General features: G+C 41.4%; 1 protein-coding gene across 2 annotated transcripts in view; it reads left to right on the top strand.

Moving 5' to 3' along the window:
- The window catches only part of CLSTN3 (calsyntenin 3), a 38,186-nt gene extending 12,025 nt beyond the window's left edge, over nucleotides 1–26,161 (top strand). The window contains exons 6-19 of one of the 2 annotated variants that reach the window (XM_058167028.1): nucleotides 284–433; nucleotides 6,930–7,115; nucleotides 7,774–8,043; nucleotides 12,847–12,959; nucleotides 13,070–13,232; nucleotides 14,054–14,110; nucleotides 14,594–14,751; nucleotides 14,932–15,080; nucleotides 16,761–16,987; nucleotides 18,211–18,381; nucleotides 20,807–20,952; nucleotides 21,056–21,191; nucleotides 23,488–23,705; nucleotides 23,787–26,161. In XM_058167028.1, coding sequence (XP_058023011.1) covers nucleotides 284–433; nucleotides 6,930–7,115; nucleotides 7,774–8,043; nucleotides 12,847–12,959; nucleotides 13,070–13,232; nucleotides 14,054–14,110; nucleotides 14,594–14,751; nucleotides 14,932–15,080; nucleotides 16,761–16,987; nucleotides 18,211–18,381; nucleotides 20,807–20,952; nucleotides 21,056–21,191; nucleotides 23,488–23,705; nucleotides 23,787–23,954 — 2,312 coding nt within the window. In that variant the 3' untranslated portion in view covers nucleotides 23,955–26,161. The remainder of the gene's footprint in view (nucleotides 1–283; nucleotides 434–6,929; nucleotides 7,116–7,773; nucleotides 8,044–12,846; nucleotides 12,960–13,069; nucleotides 13,233–14,053; nucleotides 14,111–14,593; nucleotides 14,752–14,931; nucleotides 15,081–16,760; nucleotides 16,988–18,210; nucleotides 18,382–20,806; nucleotides 20,953–21,055; nucleotides 21,192–23,487; nucleotides 23,706–23,786) is intronic. The other variant, XM_058167029.1, reaches the window with a different exon arrangement.
- The last annotated feature ends 23 nt before the right edge of the window (nucleotides 26,162–26,184 follow it).

Below are 26,184 nucleotides of genomic sequence, written 5' to 3'. Positions count from 1 at the left end.
CTCTCCCCACTTCCACAGACTAAATCCTCTCTCTCTCTCTCTCTCTCTCTCTCTCTCTCTCTCTCTCTCTCACACACACACACACACACACACACACACACACACACACACACAGAGGACTTAAAAGAACACTTTTCTGTTTTGCTGAAGTTTCTTTTCATTTATACTCTTTTAAATGGTTCTTGCTTTTCTGTGTTTCTTTATCTGCCTTTTCCCTTGTCTCTTTTGCCTTCCTGTGGTGTCCTTTGGTCTGCTAATGTTGGGGCTGTACTTTTTCTACCAGGGAATATTGAGAACACAGAGAAACTGCAGTACAGTGGAGAGCGCCTGTATAAGTTCACAGTGACAGCATATGACTGTGGCAAGAAACGAGCCTCTGATGATGCTGAGGTTGAAATCCAGGTGAAGCCCACCTGTAAACCTAGTTGGCAAGGTATGAAGCTTTTTTCAGAGGCATCTGCATTACCTGTTTATCCCTTTGATTCCATCGATTGTCATCTGAATCCTTTGCCATAATTTTTCTTCCTTTTTTTTTACTTAGAGGGGATTATTCACTGTGCACTGCCTGGTTTTTTTCATAAACAGCATGTGGGCATACATTATCATACATAGATGCATTTATATAGGATTGTATGCATAGATGCATAGGTACATTTGAGTGTATAAATGTTTAGATAATGAACTATCTTATAAAAGCAGTTGACATTTTTACCATTCTTTTAAATATAATTTTAATGAAATCTGTTGCCTGAATCATATCCCACTATTTTTAATCCATTAAAAACTATAATTAATTCAGTAATTGAGTAATCCAACCAATAAATTGATTATATTTTCCAATCTTAATTCAATTTAGGGTATAAATATTTTTGAAACAAAATCCAAACTACTCTGTACTTTTTAACTTGCTAGCAAACTAATCGTATTTTGTTTGATCCTACTGATGATGGTGGTGCCATAGATAATTTAAACCAGGGACCAGTTCTGTGGTTTTTCCACAGACTAGAGGGGCCGTGGTTTCATGTGCTGCCTGCATCCCACAGAGGGGCCTTCGCTTGTTTGCACAGCCCAGTTTCAGGCATGCCCTGGCCTGGTGCCAGCCCAGGTGTTTTAAATGGTGATATAACTTGATTTCAATCTTATTTCAGTTCTTGTCCGCTTGTTTAATAATATGAATTTTCCCTTTGTTTTATTCAGAAGAGATATGTAAAAAGGATTGTAAGAAGGGATATGTTTTGAATTTTCAGTAGGGAAGGCATTTATTCAAGTTTAAATGGCACAGAATATGCATTTAAAATTATTTGGCTTGTGATTTTCTTTTTAAAAATCTTAATGACAAGCACTAAAGAGATTCTGGGTCTCCTTAATAGGATTGTTGTACAGTATCTCATTGGCTGCCTATTTTGATACACAAGATTGAGTAGAAAATGTCTCTCTAACAAGATACACAGTATCAAAATCTAATTAAGTTGTTTTGAAAGTACCACTTTGCATGATTCAGGGACTTGGTAACCAGTTTGCACTTAACGATGGTTTTCCAAAATAAAGTCAATAGGAAAACCTTCAGAAAAGGTCCCAAGTTGCTCTTGTAAGTTGCTCTCGCTCCCATCACTTTTTCTCCTGAGGACCATGGCTAATTTCTTGTACTTTGCAGCAGGCATCAACCTACAGCAAGACCCCACATAGAGTCTTAGCATATACCTGCCCAGCCACACGCAACCAGAGCTGCAGCAGCTATCAGTGCACCCTCTTGCAACTAGCAGCAGTTACCTCTACACACACACACACACACACACACACACACACACACTTGGTTGTGCTCATGTCGCACTGTAGCAGTCACTTACCTGCCCTCCTTCCTGCTTGCAAGTTGCCTGAAACTTGCAATTTCCTGTCGGTTGTTGGAAGCCAGCAGGAAGTCACCAGGAGCTCCTCACTTAACAATCTGCAATCCTCCCTTAACAATGGCATCAGGAACTGCCGGCATTTCTATCATTAAGCAAAGCAGTCATGTGACGTCGCTCTTTATGACATCTGTTAATAAATAGATATTCCAGTCCCAGTGAGAACTACCTGTAATAATTAATTAAATAATTCACTACCTGCTGACCTTTTGTGATACCAACAGTTTGTTTCAGCATCTTATGAAACATTTTAAGAAAAGATTAAATTAAAAACTTTGGATTTGGAATCAGCATTTGAACGTCTATAAAATATATGTGGGTAGTCTGGTCAAATGTATTCAATGCATTTATTTAAGAAATCTTTATTATTAATTCAACCCCATCCCCATTAAAAAAATTATAAAAAGATTATGTTTATTGTACACAACAAGGTAAGTCCTGCATTCTAAGAACAGAACACTTATTTGTTTGTGGTGAATAACTGTTTTAATTAGTTACAGGTAGAAATTAAACAAAACATTGCCCTACAATTTCCTGAAACCTTTGTCTTTGCTGAATCTCATTCCTGTTCCTTTGAACTCCAAAATGATACTAGTGGTTTTCAGGCCTGAGGTTTGGGGTCATGCATCCCACTATGGAAAAATGCTGTTTCCAGCAGTTCCCAACAAATCAAACTGAATCAGGAAGATGAAGTGCTTTGGCTTTGGTGGTCAGTACAGAGCTATGAATTGTTTTAAGTGTTTTTTTGCACAGCATTTTAATTACTGGCTTTATTGTTCACTGCCTAGAGTCATTCTGTCATTTTGATAGATAATAACAAACAAACAAACATTTACATTCCAGCAGGAGATTTGTTTAACATTAATGGAAACTGTCCCATATTTCACATTGATGCTTATATCTTCACAGTAGCCCTTGGTCCACCTCAGACCAGCTTTACACACTGATCTCAACAAAATAGGTCTGTTAATGAGTAATGGATAGAGCGTTGCTCTATTCACCTCTTATTCACTAGTATTCACACAGCATTTAATAACAGCAACTAACAATGCAACATTTAGAATACCAGCAGATGACATTATCAGAAAATGCACAGATCAAATAGAACAACACCATCAAATCATATTAAAGGAAGTATTTCAGATTTTTTTAAAAAAAAGTCAACAAAAAGGAAATTAAATGGAGACAGAACAAAAGGTGAGGAAAACCCATGTGTCTTGGGAGGTTGGTAAAAAAGAGAGGCTTTTATGCCTCACTATATCTCCCGAGAACATTGAAAAGAAGAAATGTGAAGCTAGAAGAATCCTATTAATTCTTAACTCTGCCCCAGGGGAAAAATATTTCCCTTATACAGAACCAATATTTCTTTCTGCCACCAATAGCAATAAACCGAGATGCCAATTCTTTCCCAAAATCTATTCTGGCAAACAGAACTTTATAATGTCATTCTTCAATATGACATATGCTCTTTGTCAGCTCTGGACACACATTGTGTTGGATAAACCAGCCAGACTCTAAACAAAAGAACACAGCGACTTGATGCTGACATCAGAATGGCAACTCCAAAAGCCATTGAAAGATCACCAAGATATTCTCAAGGGGGCTTTCCTTGAGCAAAGGAAATATTAATTTCATCACAAACTGCCCAATTAGGAATTTATTAGGAAATTTAGGATTGTTTCCTAGAGATGACCAAAGATCAAGGCTTTTTATCATGCTACACCAGAAAGGAGCAATATAAAAATAAACTTAGCAATAACAACCATATGATCATGACTTTTGGGTGTGTTGGGAAACAAAATATACATGTCCTTTTTGTGTTAGAATAGCAGTCTCCAACCTTTTGGGCACCAGGCACCTATTTCGTGGAAGACAATTTTTTCATGGACCTGGAGTGGGGGATGAGTTTGGTTTCACTCGCTCACCTGCCGCTCATCTCCAGCTGTGCAGCCCATGGACTGGTTCACAGCCTGGGGGTGGGGACCCCAGTGCTAAAAGACACGTGGGAGTAAACCTGGCACTAGTGAAGGTAGAATTGGTGGGATGATGAAGTGAAAGAGATTGTGGATGAGAAAATGCATGTACAAATCATGAAGATAATATATGTATAGAGAATTAGGTTTTTGTTAAGAGGAAATAATGGTGAAAAAGACGAGGCAGAGAAGATGCAGAGCAGTTTTGTTTTGGAAGTGGGGAATAGCCTACAAAGAGCTTGAAGCATAGTTAATGGGATTACATAAAAAGCAATTACATTATTTGGGATGAAACTAAAGTCAGAAAATGTAAAATTGTGTGCGAATGATTCCAATACAGGTAGACCAGGACTTACGATCATTTGTTCAGTGACTGTTAAAAATGGTGCTGAACTAATAGTGGTTTTGAGTGATCCTGAGGATTACAGTCATCCTAGCATCCCCACGGTCACGTCATAAAAGGGGAAGTGGGCAGGGAAGATTGCAAAAAAGACAAAAAGTGTCTTTTCTCTTTCCTGGGCACCCTGACTGACTTGCAGGGCACCTCTTGCACACCTTCCCTGACCTGCGCAGTACCCCTCATGCACCCCTGTACCCTCCCTGATGCATCTGGTGCCTCTCATACACCCTCTCCATCATGTGTATCCCAGCACACCATCCCATGCATACTCATGCACCCTCCCTGATTCACATGGCACCTCTTGTACATTCCCATGCACCCTCCTCAACCTGTTTGCTGCCTCACACCCACTGCTTCACACCATCCCATGCACACTTGTGCACCCTCTTGTGCACCACCACACTTGCTCCCTGACCCAGTTGATGTTTCTTGTGCACTGCCTTGTGTTGCCACATACCATCCCCGACCGCTGCAGCAACCTTTTCACCCCCATGGGACCCGTTCATTTCCTCCCCAACCCAGCAGCAGCCACTTACCTGCCTGCTGGCCTGTGACTTCCTGCCAGCTTCCCCACTGACTTTGGTTAAGGGAAACCAGCAGGAAGTTGCCTTGCCTAACTACCGTGGGATTCAGTTAATGACAGCAACCAGGTCTGCAGGGATTGCCATTGCCAAGCGATGCAATCATGCTTTACAATTGCATCATTTAGCAAAGGAAATTCTGGTCCAAATTGTGGTCATAACTCAAGGACTACCTATATATCAGAGTGAAATTGAAACAAATCTTGTAAATGTTTATATGAAACAATGATGAAAAAGAAGTAACGAATGTTGTGAGCATATTGAAAAATGAAAAGATTGCAAATGTGCAGGTATAATTGGAGGGTGTCTCTGGGCGAAGACTATATTTCTGCCTGATGATTGGAAGAATGCCAGGATTGTTCCCTTAAACAAATGGAAAGGTAACAAGATTAAAGCATGCCAGGAAAGATGCACGGCAGAATTCCAATTGGAGGAATGGGAAATGACAATGAGCAAGATTTGAGATGTAGCAGCATGCAGTCTATGAACATGTAAAACAAATGTTCTGATGTAATTATTCATTTGTTTGTATGGGAAAATGGATAGACTTGAATTATGAAATGTTTATGGAGCTGAAAGTTGAATGCTGAACACAATATGAGTGGTATGTGATGGAAGTAAGTATACGCGAGAATAAAAAGAATTCTTAGCAAGCGATTCAACGCTAAGCCTGGAATCAGGTAAGGCTGTGTGATGTCCCTTTAGTTGTTTGATGCATTTATGAATATATTTGTAAGAAATACCTGTGGTGATATTACAAGTACATGCCTCAGGGACAAGAATATTGATTGAAAACCTAAATGATTTGCAGGAATCGTTAAATTGTATAATGTCACAAGGAGTATGAATCTGAAAATAAAGTGGTGCTTGATAGGGATAATGAAAGGAATATTGCAAGTAATACATAAATGGCAAAATATTACAGGAAATATGTATTCCTTGGTAGAGTGTTCTCTAAAGATAGAGAAACAGGTGTGCAAAGTCTAAGACATATAAATCCTGTTAAAAGGTAGTGGTTGGTAAATAATCTCTTGTGAAGAATGATTTTTTGTTGAAAGAAGCATAAAACGGTTATCTGTAAGACTATATTTCTGCCCATTTAGTTATATGGAAGTGAGAGTTGTGTGTGTGTCAAAATGCAATGAGAATGCCTTATGTAAGAAGTGTGTGTAAATTCATGTTGCAGCGTGGTTGGATTTGTTCCATCTGTCGTGTTATCTGGGTGATTGTGCAAATCAATTGGTTCTGATGTAGGTTCCATTGATTTTTATATTGGACCAAGTTGGGGAAACTTGTCCAACAGTTAGTGGAAGAAAATCAGGCACCCTGATCAAGTATAAGAACTCAAAGAAGATTGCCCTCAGGATTCAATGAGATTAATGTTAGTCTTTGGATGGCCAACTGGACTGGAAGCAGTTAATTGCAAGAACAAGTCCCAAATTAAGTGGGATGCTAAAGTAACCCTAATCCTGTAAGCATCTGAACCCAGAGAAGGTCAGTCTTGTGCTGCTATGCCAAATATAGAGGAAGAAGTGGCAGAACCTGGAGGCAGAGTTAATAGAGGGATCAGCTAAGTCCACCTACCCTTACATTCCATTGACCAGTATCTAACTTCTAACAGCTTTAGAAGGAATTGCCTACGCATAGGAATTGAAAATATTCCTATGTGTAGGCATGAGTAGCAATAAATCAGTTTAACTGGATCTTCACATGTGGACTTGATCTTTCACACCTGACATCAAACTTTGCAACACTGTTATACCCTAATGTCCTTATAACTCTCAGTCAAAAAACTGAGTCTTGAATATTACTGTATGTCTTTATTACCAGCAGAAACATCTTTTTTCTAATACACAAATGAACTCTGTAATTTCTAAATAGAAATGAAAAGGCCTTCACCCTCGCTACCTCAGCTTCCTAGAGGGAAAAGTGGTAAAATATAATCTGTATGTAATTAGAATAATTATGGATTATTATTTTTTAAAGGAAGCTCAGAGGCTTGTCTAAGATGGAGTAGCTAGCAGAGGAAAATCTCTAGCACTATGTCCTAACATAATTTAATCTGCAACAGGTTGGAATAAGAGAATTGAGTACATCCCTGGAACAGGCAGCCTTGCCCTTTTCCCCAGCATCCATCTGGAGACGTGTGATGAACCTCTGTGGAACATCCAAGCTACTGTAGAGTTACAGACAAATCATGTGGCCAAAGGTTGCGATCGGGACAATTATTCTGAGAAGTCACTGCGTAAACTCTGTGGTATGTATTCACTTCCTATCCAGTTATGTTTGGAGGAGAAATATGTGGGGGGGGGAGGAGGGAGCGAGGGAGAATGTATAGAAATATATTCTAAAAGAATCTTTACCTAAATTAGGTCAACCTTCTCAAGAGTAGGCAATGAATCAAGGTCTCTAGAATGTTTCACCCAGAAAGTCTGATGATGGAGTTTTTAAACTATGGCTAGTTAGAAGGACATTGGGGCATTGTTAAAAGTGACAGACACAAGATTTGAAGATCACAACCTATTGGGAAGTTTCTCTGTGCAAATTCAACCCAAAGCAACAGGAGATTTCTGTATGCTGGGGATTATTTTCTGCCACTGCTGTAATTTCATAGGGGTTGCTTAAGAACAAGGCTCTCCAAATTTGGCAGCTGTAAGACTTGTGGACGTCAGCTCCTAGAATTCTTCAGCCAGCCATGCTAGCTCAAGAAGTCTGGGTGTTGAGGTCCACAAGTTGCCAAGTTTGCAGATCTTTGCTTAAGAACGAAAGTTGTCTCATGTTAATTTGTAGGTGGTGGTAGGAAACTCTATAGGTTTTCCATTTTAAGCATCAAAATCTCCTATCAGCTTTATCCCAAAAGAAGGCGCCATTAGATGGACCTTCCCCATTCTGAGTGTCCTCTCTTGTCCCTCCAGGTGCTGCCCGAGGTGAAGTAGACCTTCTGCCAGTGCCAGGCCCCATGGCCAACTGGACAGCACGCCTTTCAGTCCATTACAGCCAGGACAGCAGCCTCATCTATTGGTTCAACGGCAGCCAGGCAACCCAAGTGCCCATGGGCAGTGGAACCGGAGCTCTTGAAGGACTGAGTGACCATTTTACCTTGTCCCTGTGGGTGAAACATGGGGTGATGCCAAACAAGGGCAAGAAGGAGGAGGAGACAGTCATCTGCAGCACCATGAGGAGTGGTAAGACTCTTTTATTGACCCAGACCAGCATGAGAAGGGATTACCCAGTAGGTCAGAGAGTTCAGGAGCTATAAACCTATTGGGCACTTGTGTATTCCCATTGAAGTGAGAACTTTAAGGTTGGCACTTCCTTATGTTTCCACAGTAAACTAACTTGTCTACTTATGTTTCCACAGTAAACTAACTTGTCTACTTACCCAGTTAAGATGTTGGGAGAATCGGGCCGTAGAAAGTAATCAGCCTTTCTAGCTCATTGACAGATTCAGCATAGGCAGATTTAGTGAAAAAAATGAAACCTGGCCATACTATGAAACTATTTATTACATGTACCTTGTTGTTTAGATATAATAGTAGAAATGTACAAATTCATTGTATGGGTATTTTACATCATTTGCATCAAGTTACATGTCTTGCATAAAAACATCAATTAGCCACTGGTAGAAATTGTGTCAGTGATAGACATTTGGTTTTAACAGACAGCCAGATTTAACAGACATACTTCCCTGTCGCAAATGGTCCATTAAATTGAATGTTATTGTAGCTCTCCTTGCAAGTAGTCTTCAACTTTGTTTAATGAGGATTTGGAATTATAATGGCACTGAGAAATATGACTTGTGACCATTGTTTACAATTATGACCATTGCAGGGTCTCCGTGGCCACCTGATCGAACACCAGGCACTTGGCAACTGGAATATATTTATGACGGCTGCAATGTCCCAGGCAGTGGTGAAATGTAAAATTTGTTACTACCAGTTCTGTGGGCATGGCTTGGTGGTGGTGGTGGATAATGTGACTGGATGGGCGTGGCCAACTTTTTTTTTTTACTTTTAAAAGCATTTTTCTACAACCTCTTCAGCTGAAGAGGTTGTAAAAAATGCTTTTAAAAGGCTCTGATGATCCCAGCTGAGTTGCCTGATCGTCAGAGGCTTTTCTTTTCTTTTAAAAGCATTTTTTTGCCCTTAAAAGAAAAAAAAGCTTCTGACGATCAGGCAACTCAGCTGGAATCATCAAAGGAGCCTTTTAAAAGCATTTTTCTACAACCTCTTCAGCTGAAGAGGTTGTAAAAAATGCTTTTAAAAGGCTCTGATGATCCCAGCTGAGCCGCGCGTTCATCAGAGGCTTTTTTTTTTTACTTTTAAAAGCATTTTTTCGGCAGAAGAAAAAATGCTTTTAAAAGTAAAAAAAAAAATCCCTCACGCTCAGCTGTGCACCCACCGCCACCCTCCGCCATCGCTACCGGATCAGGCGATCCAGTCCAAACTGGGAGCATTTCACCCCTGGTCCCAGGGTCGTGTGATCACTTTTTGCGACCTTCTGACAAGCGAAGTCAATGGGGAAGCCAGATTCACTTAACAACCATGTGAACAGCAGTGGTTCACTTAATAACTGTAGCAAGAAAGGTCATAAAATGAGGAAAAACTCACAATTAGCTTGCTTAGCCATGGAAATTTTGGGCTCAGCTGTGGTCGTATGTTCAGGACTACCTATATTAGTTCAAATTGTATAAAGCTTTTTATTGAAGTGGCAATTTCAATACCAGATAACTCACCTTTTCCCAAAGTGCTGATCTCCCATGAAAACTCACCTCTGCTATTGAATAAAACCATTTGTGGCTGTTGGCATGGGTTCCCACGGTTTTGGCACTAAGGATGATATTGGCAGTGTGCTGCACAATGCCTTCTCTTTTGCTATTGTGGCATCCTGTAGGAACCCAGGAGTCTTTGTGGGTTCTTCCCCAGCTCTTCCAAGCTGCTGAGTCTCTCCCTGCCACAGAGAGATTGCCGCTAAAGGAGGCTTTGGAATGATCTCAATTGACCTAAGTGAATGGATTTTAATACCTGATTGCTGTGAGGAAGGAGCTTGGGGATAATGCATTCATTCTCAACGCTGTAATGTAATGCGTGTTAAAATAGTTTCCACTCACAATGAACGCTAATTGCACTTTGTGTACGAGTAAGTGAAGCATGTGTGTTGGTATGCGGGTAAAAGCATCTTTGGTTTGCAGGTCCACACAGGGCAGAGGCTTTGCTACTTTTGAGACTAGGGCCCTTCTCTCTGTCTGGGGTGCCAAAATCGGATCAAAATGGGTTTCTGCACCTCAGGCTATCATGTCTAACGTGTTTGCAACATGTAGATATGAAACCATGACAAGTGAAGAGGATCAGGAAATTACATTTGATCTTCAGGAGGAATTTCTGTAGGCTCTCAGTGCAAGTGCATATAGGAGTCCTTGGCTTACGACCAGAATTGTGACTGGACCTTCCATCGTTAAGTGATGCAGTTGTTCAATGGGAAATGTCTGATTTTACAACCTTTTGCAGCAGTCATTCAGCGAATCACTGCAGCCATTAAGGAAACTACACAGTCATTAAATGAATTCAGCCTCTTCCACTGATTTTGCTGGATGGAAATCCTTGGGAAGGTCGCGAAGGGCTACCATGTAACCTTGGGACCCTGCAGTCATTGTAAATACTTGCCGATTGCCAAATGTCCCAATTTTGATCATGGGACGGCATAGATGCTGCAATGGTCGGAACTGCGAGGACTGGTTGTAGGTCACTTTTTTCAGCACCACTGCAACTTCAAATGGTCATTAAATAAATGGTCATAAACTGAGGACTATCTGTAATTGTGAAAGGTGTACAGTGAAATAAGTTAAAATAAGACCCATTTGTTAACTTCTTTGTTAACACTGGACAGTGCTTGGTTTTCTTCCTTGGAAACCAAGCACAGACTTTTATGATACACCGGTTGCTTGCTTGCTTTTTTACCTGTTGTATACCACAAATGAGTGACATCAATAAAATTGGTGCTTATAAGCATGGTGGAGGTTGAAATCCTCTATCTCAATTTCATTCTCCACCTAACTGAAAGGAAGCAAATGTTCCCTAATATTGTAAAAATGAATGTGCCACTTTCATGAAAATGAGATTTCAACATTACCCGGGTTAAAATGAAATGCAAACAATACTTTTCTGCTCATATACACTTTCAGCTTTCCTTTACCCTGTTATAGGTTGCTGAAGATTATTCTTTACTGTACTTTGCAGTTAAATATCTTTTTCTGCTTCTGGAACAAGCAGGGCAAACCACTGGAATGATATATTGTCATTACTGAGCCAATTCTAGCATTCGGGTCTTTCTGTTTGAAAGCCAAAATTCTCCCTCGCTTCCGTTTATCATGGCATGCAAATATAGTCAGGCTATACATACTCGGGCCACTAGGAGGCAATACGTGACTGCTTTCATCCTGTTTGGGGCCCTGTACACAGAGATATAAAGATGTCTGTCATCCCCTCCTGCATGAGGTTTTAGGTGACTTCCCCTTCAGAATTTTATATGAGACTTTACAACAAGCAGTCCCAAACAGTATTAAACTGGTCAGATATTGCCTCCTGATGATGACTATAAATAGAAACACCACAGATATACATTATATAAAAATAGAGAAACTCCCCTTTCATGAGGGCATGTTATGTGGTAACATCGACATCTTTCTGGTTTGAGAGTTTAAGAAGAAAAAAAAAGGTGGATTATACATACCATCCTAAACTTAATCTCCCTCTGTATGGTAAGCATTCCTACAATACCACTGAACACCAAGGCTTGGATCACTTCTAAAGCTGATAGCAATAGCACTTAGACTTATATACCACTTCGCAGTGCTTTACAGCCCTCTCTAAGCCATTTACAGAGTCAGCATAATCCCCCCAACAATCTGGGTTTACCAACCTTGGAAGGATGGAAGCTGAGTCAACCTTGAGCCTGGTGAGATTCGATCTGCCAAATTGCAGTCAGCAGAAGTAGCCTGCAGTACTGCATTCTAACCACTGCCCCACCATGGCTCTATAATAGCTATCTATATAGCTAAACTTTAGCTATATAATACACTATATAGCTAAAGTTTAAGGGCTTGTGAGTTCCAAAGGGTTTGAATCCTATAGAATAGAGTTCCTCAAGGTTTCCAGCTTTACAGACGAGGGAGTGGGGAGGGGATGGTTCCACACGAACGGCCAGCAAGCGTGTGTGTATGCAGGCCTATCACTCATGCAAATGAAGCACCCGAGCCCATGCTCGCCCACTGTTCGTGCAAGTGAGGATGCACACGTAGTTGCAGACCATTTCTGTGGCCTGGTTGCAATCCCCTCATGGCCCATGGTCCACAGGTTGGGACCCCTGCTATAGAAGGATCTGTAGCTATGTATATCTGGTGAGTTCCAAATAGGACAAAATGTTCATTCACTGCCTCCTGGTGGTCAATACAAGTAAAACCACACATGAAATGCATTGTTGTTGATGCTATCCATTCAATCCTGTCAAATTCTTGGCGATTCTATGGGTCAGATCTCTCCACATCTTCCAGTCTTGCACTGCTTCTTTGAGTTTTTCTATGCTCTGGCTGGTGTCAGCTTTGATGGTATCCAGCCACCTTGTTCCTTGGCTGCCTAGTTTCCTTTTACTCTAACACTTCCAGACATAATTGCTTTCTCCAGTGAGACATATACTGTAACAATAAAAAAAAAAATCCCTGCTCCCATTCAGAATGGAAATCAAGTAAGCCTTGTGTGTAAGGGCATGACATATACAGCTGTTTTGAGAGCTTAAGGGAAAAGAAGGTACACTGGCTGTACCATTCTAAAAATGAGCAATCTATGTTATTTTGGGCTCAAGTAGCAGATATCACAGCTTGTTTCTGGTAAATAAGGAGAACTATAATCAACTCTGCAAATAATCTCAATAAATTGGGACAAGCAGATCACAATGTTGTTGATTCACCTGGTTTCCTTTCTCTCTGCCTGCAGAAGATGGGTACTCCCATTACTCCTTGACTGTCCATGGCTGTCGCATCGCTTTCCTGTATTGGCCGTTGCTGGAGAGTGCAAGACCCGTCAAGTTCCTCTGGAAATTGGAGCAGGTGAGAAGATGGCTGCTGGCGCCTTGATGTGTTCCCTTGCTGCCTCCATGGCCCTCATCTTTCTTGCATGCACCAGGCTTACAGGAGTCTGTCCTTTTTTCTGGCCGCAGGTCTGTGATGACGAGTGGCACCATTATGCTCTGAACCTGGAGTTCCCCACCGTTACACTTTATGTAGATGGTGTCTCCTATGACCCTGCTCTGATCCATGACAATGGTCTCATCCATCCACCGCGACGTGAATCTTCCCTCATGATTGGAGCGTGTTGGGCTGGTAAGTAAGGTCCATTAATGGCAGAAATAAAAAGTGGCCGGAAGGAAAGAGAAATGTAAAGTAAAAAAAAAAACACTTCCAAGAAAGAAGCAAGTAAACAGAACCTTTTGCAAAAAGAAAAAGAAAACCATTATCAAACCTAAGTATATCTCTCCAGTTAACAGCATAAATTACACTGTGAATAGTTTCAGTAGGGATCAGCACATCCATTAGTTTTACATGAAGATGTGTCTATTGGGTGTTTTACTACAAAAACAATATAAATATTCCCAGAACTGGAGTGGATAAAGGGGTGGTGTTGGTTAGGTTTGCAAGTGGAGTTTTCTTTTTTTTTAAATCAAGGAAGGCTTGATTCTACCAGATAATGTAATGAAATGGTTTCAATAGTCATACAAGTATTATTCAAGCCCAAATCCATAAAATACTGTAATTGGCTGACCACAGTTTAGGTTAATTCCCGACAGCAAGTTTGTTTTAGTCAATTTAGTGACATATCTAGGACCAAATTGGCTGTCAAGGAATGGAAATAATCAGTATTGTGTTTTCTTAGCCAAAAAATGTTTCAGCTTTCCAGAACCCTAGCTTGGAAGTAGAAAGCTCTGGAAAGATTTTGTGGCCTCTCCCCACTAACCCCTCACATATTCAGACCATGTGGTGCCTCTGAATAATTTCAGCGTTTAGAAGCAGCAAGCTCATTTCTCAGATCTCAAGTGTTTACCGTTGGCTTCTGATTTAGTAATATACTAAGCCTTCCTTGGTCACAGACGACCTTCACAGGATGACTCTCATTCAGTGTTTTGATTTTGTTTTTCCTTGTGCAGAGGAGAGAAACAAGGAAAAAATAAAAGGAAATGAGAACTCCACTGATTTGGGACAAGGTACACGACATTCCTTGTGCCACCAAGCATGGCTCTCATCATTGTTCATGCATGAGATTTCCCTTCCCCACAATCTTTTCCTTCCCTTCACATCTGGGAAGAAAGTCTTGGCACCATGATAACTTAGCAGCGTAGCAGCTTCTGGATAGGATGGTGGTTTTGCAGCTTGTGAGAGGGACTGAAGCCGAGACAGAACACAGCTAAAATTTTCACCGAATCTGAGCTATGGTTGGTGTTAAGAGGTGGGATATCTTTGGGGAACCGATTCTTCTCTGAAAGCACCAAGAGAAAACTGGCTCTGTGCAATATGCCACCCTCCATCTTCTATGGGGCAGTTGCTCTGCTTCTCATCTGGCTGCATATCCAAGACTCTTCCCCTCCCCCTCGCTGTCGCTCTTCCCATGCTTCCTCCTTTTCTCTTCTCTTTTCTCCTGACTCTTCACCTGTCTCTCACACCACCCCTCCTCCTGTATCCTCCTTTAGGAGACTCTCTGCCGATTCATCACTTCTTCCATGGTTATCTGGCTGGCTTCACTATTCGCCCTGGCAGCCTTGAGAGCCGGGAGGTGATAGAGTGTCTCTATGCCTGTCGTGAAGGGCTGGACTACAGCGACTTTGACAGCCTTGGCAAAGGGATGAAGGTATACCTTCCCCTGCCTTCTGGTGGCATGATCTTCCTTCCTGCCCTGTTAGCACCTTGGCTTGGCTTCCCGGATCGTGCCTGCTCCTGCCCACCGGAGAGTCTCCTCATGTCTCTTGACGGCAGCCCTTAATACTTCCAGCAAAGCTGCCTCACAGCCGCCTTCCTCTTCTCCCCACAGGTGCATGTCAACCCCTCTCAGTCCCTTCTTATTTTGGAGGGGGATGATGTGGAAACTTTCAACCGGGCAATTCAGCATGTGGCCTATATGAATTCCCTGCGCTTTGCTACTCCTGGAGTCCGGCCTCTCAAACTGACCACCGCTGTCAAGTAAGTAGGATCACTGAAGCTGTGCAACAGCCTCCTGGCAGCTGTAACTCTTAGTTTATATTTCGGAGCCGGTGCTGTTCTTTCACCCCGATAGTCAGTTTACTTCTTTGCTTTCGGTGGGCATGTGCTTTAAAGAGGCAACTGGAGCTTCTTAGGGTGACGAAAGTGGGAGATGTAGGGGAAAAAGATGGAGGCAAAGGGAAAACAAATCTTTTGCTAATGGTTTCTTTATGGAAGGTGGAAAAATTATGTAGTGGCAGGAGAAATCATGTGAGGTTCACAGTCTTTCGCAACTGATTATTTGTTCTTAGAGCAACATCTGTGAAAAATATGAGCTATGTATTTTCCCTACTTTAGGTTCATGTTAGTGATATGCCAGGATAATGAGATACTGGAAATCAATTTGTTTTCAGTCCAAAGCCTCTGGAGAACTGAGCGGGGGATCAGATGACGGGACTTAGCCTTCTCTCTTTGTCTTATTTTTTTGAAGGTTGGTAAGATTTGAATTGGAAAACTAAGGAGGTAAAAAGACAGGGGTCTTTCCCTGGCCTAACTCCTAACCCTAAAACTGTTGTTTTGAACAAACACTTGGAGCTAAACGATGACAGCCAAAGCTCTAAATTTAGCTGTTGGATTTATGGTACAAATGAGAATGAAACCAAGAATGTGTTTAAGTGTGTTTCCTTATCTGTATTTTACTCACTGCATTATATTTGCCCCTGATTATTTTATTTCTATTTATTTATTATTTGATTTTTATCCTGTCTTTGTTTAGCTCTATGCCCTTTGCTTAAGGACTTATATGCCTAGTAATAGGTTGAACTCAGAGTGACTGACTGGCCCAAGGTCACCCAGATGGCTTTCATGCCTATGGAAGAACAAGCCGCCTGATTTCAAACTGGCTCTCTTGATTAGGAATGCAAAAAGGCTTTCAGGTTAAAATATTGAATTTACACTGAACAAGCAGAGGATAAGACAGACCAATAAAATCTTCTTCTTCTCTGACTGATAGCATTAGCTCTCACACAAATAATCTAAACAGAACAGCAGAACTATTTTTCTACTGGAAAAGAATATGCAATGATATCACAAACACAATTGTGTGATTCTTTTTGTCTGCCAGATAGAATACGCAGCAGCTAGTAATTGCCCTGGGAGTGAGCAGGACATTGTAGTCTCCGTCATTGGCCAGGGAGCCAAGATTCTATTGCTAAACTGTCAGGGAAATGCACCAGCTCAGAACGATTAGCCCAGGCCAAAGTAGATATAAATGCCTATTTATGTATAATCACTTCATTTTGCATTCCAGAAATCCTGATCTGCTTAGATGATAAGCCATCTGTATACAAAAATTGTTTAAAAAGCAGGACGAAAGCAAATATATAATTAAATAAGCCAGAAGCTTCAGCAGGCCAAACTGTGATCGACCTATTTGTAATAGCTGCCCTTTTGTTTTTAGGCTGCTATCTCTCTCTCCGTTTTTATCTTTTAAAATGAATTTCTTTTTTATTTAATTTTTGTTGTTGTTAAGTGCTATCAGCTGCCAAGGAGTATGCCAAGGCTGGGATACACTATAGACTTCCTTTTGAAATAAACAGCCATGCACCCCATTTAGATTGCATTCACCCTGGCAGAGAACGAGGCAAGGAAGGCCTCATAGATATATTCTTATCCTCTTAGGTGCTTTAGTGAAGAATCGTGTGTCTCTATCCCAGATGTGGAAGGCTACGTGGTTGTGCTTCAGCCAGATGCTCCACAGATCTCACTGCGTGGCAGTTCCCACTTTGCCCGGCCTGCTTCTGACTTTGAAGATGCGGAGGGAGTCCTCCTTTTTCCCGACCTCCAGATTTCTTGCTCCATTTCGCACCAGGTGGAGGCCAAGAAAGATGAAAGCTGGCATGGCACAGGTCAGTTGAAGGACACGTCTTCTGACATAGATGCTGTGGGACACAGCAGGGCAAGGGAGAGCCAGGCACTGGAAAAAGAAAACGAGTGTAGCAGTGATAATAAGTAGCACCAATGCTATGGAACGAGTTGGAAGAAATGTTTTTGTTTCGGATGATGTTTTACTTAAAACAAACCTACCAGAAGCTTAGCATAGCTATTTGAGGGCTAAACACTGTACAGTTGAAAATTGGGCCTCCAAATGTTAATGGTTTGACATGGAGGTTTTCAGAACCACAAGACATAGCTGGGGGATGATGACGTTTTTGGAATGCTTGTGATTAATTAAGTGTAATAGTGGTTTGTCTAATAAATCGTAGTTAACCAAACAGTAGTTTAATGAAATGTATAAACTAAACCTAGCCTTCCCTTTCCTCTCAGAGGAGAAAGAAGGATGGAAACAGAAAATATCAAAAGGTTATAAAGCACAATGAACTTATTGTTAAGTTTACCAATAGCAGAAGGAAAGTGAGGAGAGACCCACAAGGCAAGATTATGCAAGATATGAAATTAATATGTGCTTAAATTAAGAAAAAGAGAGATGAGATAGGGGGGAGTAGCAAAGAGAACACAGCAACAATAGGAAACCTTCTGAGTGATCCCATCATATTAGAAAGAAGTACGTTTTACTGTAAAAGTTTTAAACTGATATATTGATACGTTAATAGTTAGCCAGACTTCCCAAAACATTTAAGAATGCTTACGGTTTATATAGTGCATTTTACAATTGTTATGACAGTGATCCTTACAATATGATGATGACACTATAAAGCAGGGGTCTCCAACCTTGGTCCCTTTAAGACTTGTGGACGTGAACTCTGGGAGTTGAAGTCTTAAAGGGACCAAGGTTGGAGACCCCTGCTATAAAGAGAAAATTAAAGTTTTGAAACAATGGCTTGTATAAAACCAGCCATTGTTTGCTTGAAGTGGTTTAGTTAATTCTATTATCTTGGTAAGTTCAAACATGGCACATTTTGCTCTTTCTGCTTGCAAAACTGCTGGAAAGCAGCTAATTATTGTCTTAGTTTGATACTTAAAATAATTTGTCTTGCCCAAAACATGACTTGCCTGGGCTTCCGGTGCAAATTGTACACACCTCAGCTTTTTATAAAGTTAATGATTTTTATCTTTGTACAACAGCTACATATTTTTATTTTCTTTCCTAATATTTATTTTTTCCTGGCAGTGGCAGATACACGAATGTCAGATGAGATTGTTCACAACCTCGATGGTTGTGAGATCTCCCTGATTGGAGAAGAACTGGATCCTGAACGAGAATATCTGCTCTTGGACGGAGCCTCCCTCCAACAGCGAGGTCTGGAGCTCATGAATACTTCAGCCTATCTCACTGTCACAGGTATGCCTCACCTGATTAGTTCTTTTTCTTTGTGTCAACATCTTGAAATGCTCAAAGTCCCTAAAGAAACTAAAACTCTTGTTCTGTCAACTAGGAACTGTTGCATATACATGCTCAAACCAGCAGAAATAGTAGCATATCCTTGTTTTAAAGTCATATCTGTCCCAATCCTCTACACCAGTGGTTCTCAGTTTTGGCATATTTAAGATGTTTGGACTTCAACTTCCAGAATTCCCCAGCTAGCATGCCTCCCAAGAACATATAGACTGAAAATCCTGGGAATTGAAATCCACACATCTTAAAGCTGTCAAGCTTCAGAAACCTGATTTAGACAAAGTGATATTATATAATATATTGTATCATGTCACATATCATATTTCATATCTTATACTTTATTATAGTACACATTAATTCCATAATTAATTCTACAATTCCATAATTCCATAATTAATTCCATAATTCCAAAATAATTCCATCAACACTGTCAAACTATTTACTGAATCTGCACTACTATTAATCTTCTCATAGTTCCCATCACCAATCTCTTTCCACTTATGACTGTATGACTGTAACTTTGTTGCTGGCAATCCTTATGATTTATATTGATATAGTGACCATCAATTGTGTTGTAAATGTTGTACCTTGATGAACGTATCTTTTCTTTTATGTACACTGAGAGCATATGCACCAAGACAAATTCCTTGTGTGTCCAATCACACTTGGCCAATAAAAAATTCTATTCTATTCTATTCTATTCTATTCTATTCTATTACAAATGTTAATGCAAACAATTTATATTGATGGGGTATGTGTAAAATGTCTCTCTCTCTCTCTCGTCTTATTTTTTTCCTTGGCTTAGCTCCAGTACAATAATGGTTTGGAAACAAACTATTAAGAGAAATTCCATTTTAGGGTGGTAGGCAATGGGAAGGACGTAACCAAATCCATTATATTCCAAATACCACACCAACTACCCTTTATTTTGTTTGGATAGTTATCTGTTAGGGCTCTGCTCAGACATTGGCAATGGTAGAGAGAGGACCTTTGTATGTATAATTCACATGACTGAGAATGTCAGATAGGGGTACAGTTCTGCCTTGACAGTCAGAGTGCTCCAATGCTAGAAGCTTCAATGTTCTCAAAGCTCTACTAACAAAGGAGTATAAAAGTAAGAGGGAAGTTTTCAATTTCTTATTCTTCTCCTTGAGTCAGTCAGATTCCTTCCTAAGTGCCTTATGGTTTGCAAACCATATTGGGCATTCTGTGGAGCAATTGGTGAAAAGTTTATTATTAATGCACTCCTGCTGCTGATTGTGTTCTACTAGAATAATTAAAAAGAGCCGTAGCTGGTGGGCACCCCATGAGCATTTCTCTTCACATTTATAGACCAGACTGGTTATATGCCAAGAGATTGGGGAATGGCAATTATTGTTCCAATCTATAAAAAGGGCAATAAAAATGACCCATGTAGCCAAAGAACCATAAGTCTATTGAGTGTTGATAGCAAGTTATATGCTGAGCACCTAACCTACACGCCTGGATAATCTCAGAGGGCATAATTGAAGGCAGGCTGGATTCAGAGAGGAGAGATAAACAATTGATCATATTTTGATGTTCTATCAGTTTGTACAAAAATAAACATCTAAAAAGAAATCTTCCTTTTGCAGGGCTTTTTTCAACTTTAAACAAGACTTTGACCCAATATACAGAAATAAATTAAAAAGTACCATTAGACGCCTCCTCTACCTCATACAAAAATTATGCCCTAATTTGTCCTTAAAAGTGAGGTGTATCCCCCAAGGGACTTTATTTGGTTCAGTAAGTTTTAAAAAAGGAGTCATCAGGGATGTATTTTGGCTCCTTCCCTTTTCAATCTCTACATTAATTTCTTGACTGGATCTTTCGCATAACCCAGGCTGCCATCCTCCAAACTTAGCACAACACAAAATCCCAATACTTCTTTATGCGGATGCTGTTGCTGTTATCTTGGTCCAACCCCAATTGGACCGAAGAGAGCTCTTGCAGCAACATGATGATTTTGTACTGCAGACAATTATACACTAGATGATTTTGTGCTGCAGTCAAAATCATCTAGTCCTCAATTTCGACAAGTCAAAAACCTTTGTTTTTATTATCAATGCAGTCTTTATTCTTTATTTGTAATAAAGAAAAGTTTAGTTAGCCTTCTAATCTCCTTCCCTCCTCTCTCCTCTACTTGCTTCCTTCCACCTCCCCTCCCCTCTCTTTCCCATCCCATCTCCTCTCCTTCCCATCCCATCCCCTTCCTATCCCCTCACCTCCCCTTCCCATCCCATCCCTAGGCAGTTTATAAATCTAATATACAATAAAATATAATATCTCATGAAAATCAGCCAAGTCTGAACATGGTCACACCCGAGTCTTGTTGTTCTTTTCCCACATCTAGGGGTGGAGAGCATAGCTGTATATGAAGAAATCCTTCACCAGATCTCCTATTGCATCCGCCATGGTGCAGCCCTTTATGAAAGAAAGTTTCGTCTTTCTTGCACTGAGATGAATGGGCGTTACTCCAGCAATGAGTTCACTGTTGAGGTAAGTTTCACAAGAGGGTATGTGACGGTCAGAAGTCATAAATAACTGAAGTAGAGCCAGTTGGATATAAAGTAATTTGAACTTAGTTAATTTCTCTCTACAGGTGAACGTCCTCCATAATATGAATCGAGGCGCTCATCCCAACCACATTATGAGTGGCCAGCAGTTCACACATCGAGGCCACCATCTGCCTCCAGAGCTTTCTGGGCACAGTCTGGCTAATGTCCACCGTAATTCCAGTACGTACCTATTGATATACTAAGTACAGACTATGACATGATAACAAGAGAAAGCAGGTTAGCAAATACAGTTTTAGGGCCCGAATAGATAAGACCCAGCAGACATCAAATGGATTTATCTATATAATTTTATTCAGACCAGTTATGGAGAAGGCATACCTTAGGAAGTCTGTAAGTCGAGAAAGAATCCTTCAAGAGAGTCTTACATTCATCAAGAAATAAATTAAGCCCAATGTAGAGGTAAAATAAGACCACTTGCCCAGATTTCACAAACAGCCAATAATTGCATTCAGAATATATTTGAGCACAACTGCATTGCTATGATTAATCTTTGGGTCCTGGTGATTGGAGAGAAGAGACCTTTTGCCATAAAGCATTTGTTGTTTTAATGGCATGATAGTCACTTAAATGATTATCAAAGTTATCTTTTTTGCAATTCTTATTTAGCAGTTTAATAACTTCATAACCTTGAGGGCAGGGGTGAAATGCTCCTGGTTCAGACCGGATCATGTGATCCGGTAGCGATCATGGCTGGTAGTTCGGTGATCAGGTAGCGATGGCAGAGCAAAGCTCTGCCCACCCTCCCGGGTGTCATTACTTCCTGGTTTTAACCAGGAATTAATGTGTTTTTTACCTTCTGCACATGCGCAGAAGGTTTTGCGCATGCGCAGAAGGTCTGCGTGTGCATGTGATGCATGCGCACTTCCAAGCCGGTAAGGAAGGTAAGTAGATTTCACCCCTGCTTGAGGCTGAACTGTTTTGAGAAGTATAGAAAGAGGGACCCCTCGAACAACAAGAAAGTGAAGATTTTTATAGAAGGGGAAGGGAAATCTGATTTGCTGGGCAATTTAAAGAAAGCTAGGCAGGTTCTTGTCCCTGGGGTTATTTCTATCGTTGGGCAAAACTGCCCTTTTAGGAGCAGTAGCAGGGTTGGGAAACAGGAGGGAGAGGGAGTGTTGAGGTCATCAGGTTGACTGAGTGTGGGATATTGGAACTGCTTTACTTGAGCTGCCCTTGGACTCACGGCTCATGTTCTTTGGTTATTTGGGCTTGCAGGGGGATCAGTTTGGGTCTGATAGAATTAAGCAAAGAAAGGAACTCAGATTGACCCTGGTCATGTCCAAAAGATAGGGACATTTTCCTTTTATGCCTTTGAGTCAGTTTTTCCTTGTGACCGCCTGGACTAGTCCCTGCAGTTTTCTTGGCAAGAGTTTTGGGAAATGGTTTGCCATTGCTTCCTTCCTAAGGCTGAGAGGGAGCCTGAAGGTCAGCCAGCAGGCATCATACCTAAGGTGGATCTAGAACACACTTGGTTTGGTGCCTGGCACTTTAACCATTAAACCAAACTTTTTTATTTGCTACATTTATTTTCTCCATTACAGAATTACTGTAGCATTTCCTGTCACTGTCTCTTTGAAGACAGTGTTACTTGTCTTTCGTAAACCTGGGTGAAGATAAATGTAACTGTTGGAAGAATGAAGGCAACTGGATTCTGTGTGGATGGTTTGGCCTCAAATGTTCCTCTTTTAAGTAAAATGGGGAGAAGGAAAATGGGTTCCCTCCCTTGCCCACTATTTTCCCCACACCTGCTTAACAGGCACAGAGGACGGGGTGAAGGCTCAGTGGTTAAGATGCTGGGCTCGTCAGCTGGAAAGCTGGCAGCCCAGGTTCAAGACCTGAGTCGTGTGATGGGGTGAGCTCCCATACGCACTCTAACCAACCTAGCAGTTCGAAAGCATGCAAATGCAAGTAGATAAATAGGTACCACTTCAGTGGAAGGTAATAGTGCTCCATGACATATGGAGCCATATGACCGCAGAAATGTCTTCAGACAGCACTGGCTCAGTGGGCCTTGAAACAGAGAAGAGCACCCGCTAGTCAATTGGAAGTCCTTTACCTTTACTTTTTACAGGCACAAGCAACTGCTTTTCCGTACCTGCTTATGAGCACAGGCAACTATGCATTCTTGAAAGGTTTTAAACAGTTCTACTGCTAGTTCAATTTTTGCTAGTAATATTTTCCACGTACCCTTGCTTTCTAAGATTTCTGACTCTAATACAGTGATCAAGCCTTTGTACCTACCATAGATTTGGGGATCCTTTTTGTATATTCATGCCATCTCTCTTGCATTTTCATTCTCTAATATTTTTTGCCTCCTGCAAAAAATTGTTTATGCATTTTATATGACCCTCCCCCCTCAATAGTGCCCACCAGACATTGTTTCCCCAACTGATTTGGGCTTTCTCTTCTCTTCTCTTCTCTTCTCTTCTCTTCTCTTCTCTTCTCTGTTCTGCAGTGGTTCCTAGTGCTGCCACTATAATCATTGTGGTGTGCGTGGGCTTCCTGGCACTGATGGTAATCCTAGGTGTGCTGCGCATCCATTCCTTGCACAGGCGAGGGAGCGAACGGGAGGGCCCTGGGGAGTCTGCAGGAAGCCAGGGGAGTGCCAGGACCAAGGAGAACGAGATGTTCTGGGATGACTCTGCTCTCACCATTATTGTCAACCCCATGGAGGTGAGTGAAAAAAGGGATGGACGGGTGGGAAGAGGCCACGTTTTAACTTGAATCACTCCCTGCATCCTTTCTCTTCTGCAGTCATACCAGAGCTGCCAGGAGAGAGTAGCAGAGGCCAATGACTCCAAAGCCAGGGAAGCAGCTGAGGAGGAAGACAGCAGCGATTCTGAATCACCAGACAGCCTAGCCAGCAATGCCATCGATGAGCGGCGCATTGTGGGCAAGCATGATGCCTCTCGTCGCTACTAGAGGGATATAATGGATGGGGTAAAAGCGGACCACCACCACCAAAAGGTCGTGCTTATATTTAATAATTGGGCATATGGCCTGTTTCTACACATTTTCTCTATTTACATTTTACCCCCTCCCCTTCCTCCTGTTTTCTCCATTGTTTGCACAGTGGACTGGCGAGGACAGTTTTGGTGCATGAGGTAAAAGACGTAGCTGGCATCTTCTCCCTCTAAATTACCATTGGGTTCAATCTTCAAGGAAGTTCCTTAGCTCATTGAAACAATTGGGAGCTCCACCCAGAGCATTACTGTATACTTTATCCTATGTTAGCCACTGATTTTGCTCTGGTTCTGCTCTGCCTCTTGAGGTTAGTGCTTCCCTGGGCCCAAAGTGTATCCATTTTGATCTTCATTAAAAACAATCAAACAGCAGGGCTCAGAAGAAGAGCCCTTCTCTCTTCTAAAATTCCTAGTTCTTCTCAACTTACAAGCTTTTTGCTTGGACTGGTGGGGCAGGGCCCCTTGACTCAATTCCCAGTTTAGGATTGCCACCACACTTGAGAAGGCCAAAATGAATTGGCATGCTATGTAAGCAAAGCAGAGAGAAATGAGAAAGGAGCAGGGAGGGACAACACAAGGGGTACATCAGAATTCCCAAAATACTATATATATATAATATTGTATATTTTTTCAATGTTGTTGTTTGAGATTCTTGTTTGATGCAAAGAAACAAAAAAAAACCAACCCCTGCAGCTTGTGTCGCTTTGTAAAATTGTCAATAATATTCAAGCAAGTGAAGGAAATATGATATGGAAAAGGGAATGGAACACATTTTAAAATAAAAAAGGATTTTAAAAATGTATACTCTGGGTTGTGGAGCCTCTTTTTCCTGAAACAAGCTTTGTTTCTTGCAAATGCTTTTTCCTGGTGTAGTGAAAATAGGGCAAAGGGATACAAGTCAGCAGAGTTTTGTTCACCGTTGACCACTTCAGAAGTCTCCTTTGCCTAAAGTCTGAATTGCAGGATTTCTTTCGCAAGCAGAACAATAGAATGTGCAGAGCTCAAGACTTTTAGGTGTAGAAAGTTAGCACCCACCCTTCTCCTAGAATGAAATATTCTAGGAAATATTAAAAAGGCAGAATATTATACCACCCTGGATGAGAAAAGGAGAAACACTGCTCTTGGAAAGCAGCCCCCACCTTTGTCAATAGCCCCAGAAAGACTGGTGCCAACCTATCTACAAGACAAAAGACTGGGCCATCTTATTTACAAGACAAAAGACCTCCCTCAGGACATAATAGGATTAGCACTCTACCCATCTCACCACATGGCACCTGGGAAGATTGCATCACCCAGCAAGGTGATGCCTGGAACTCAAGACAGCCGACAAAGTTACCCCTGCAAGGCCCCACGGGAGCCTGACAACCAATCAGAATACATGCCCTTGCCAAAGGAACAGGAAGCAAGTTCAAAGCCCAAGAAAGTATAAATCTCTCTCTCTCTCTCTCACCCATGTGCTCAATTGCCCAGGACCTCAAACCACGTGGTCCTGTCCCCCATTAAACCATCTTTCCAAACAGCCTCCAGTGTCTTTCTCCCCACTTGGAACTGAACCCAGATGGACATTTCTTCCAACAATTTGGCACCAAAAGATGGGACTCCAAGCTAACCTTACCAATGGACCTGGCCCAGGTAAGCCTCCCTTGCCAGTAGCAGACCCATTGAGTCTGTGGGTGAGTTTTCCTGGACCTTGGCCATTTGGAACAAAGGTTTTGAAGGGGTTTTGAGTGTTGAGCTCAAAGGCTGCTCGGAAAGAAGGTGAGTACCTCTAAATTTCAACTTTTAAAGCCCAGAAAAGTGAGGGAAATGTGTGTATGTTTGTGTCTGTGTGTGAGAGTGAGAGGACCCTTCTCCCAATCACAGCTGGATCTTGCTCCCTCTGTGCCTTTCCCAGGCATAGAAAGGCTCTGGTCTACCAACAGGAGGTCTGGCCAGAGCACAGGACCTTCTGTTAGGGAAAGGGAGAGAATATGTGAAAATGGAATGGAAAAGTGAATGAGACAGTTAAACTTGTGCAACTAGCTGGGAAGTCACTGAGTAAAGCCCTAAAAAGGGGGGTCCTTGCCTCTGGGAAGCAAGCAGAGGTCCCCCCACCCCCGGACTTTAAGAGAGTCTAAAAACTGTGGCTGTAAAGCCAGTGGAAGGAGGTCCCTTTATTCAGTTTTTGGTCTGCAAACTGATGGCTGGTG

This window comes from Ahaetulla prasina, chromosome 2, assembly GCF_028640845.1.
Source record: "Ahaetulla prasina isolate Xishuangbanna chromosome 2, ASM2864084v1, whole genome shotgun sequence".
In the NCBI taxonomy this organism is placed as follows: Eukaryota; Metazoa; Chordata; class Lepidosauria; order Squamata; family Colubridae; genus Ahaetulla; species Ahaetulla prasina.
Note: the sequence above shows the minus strand (reverse complement) of the source record. Positions and strands in the feature narration are given on the sequence as shown.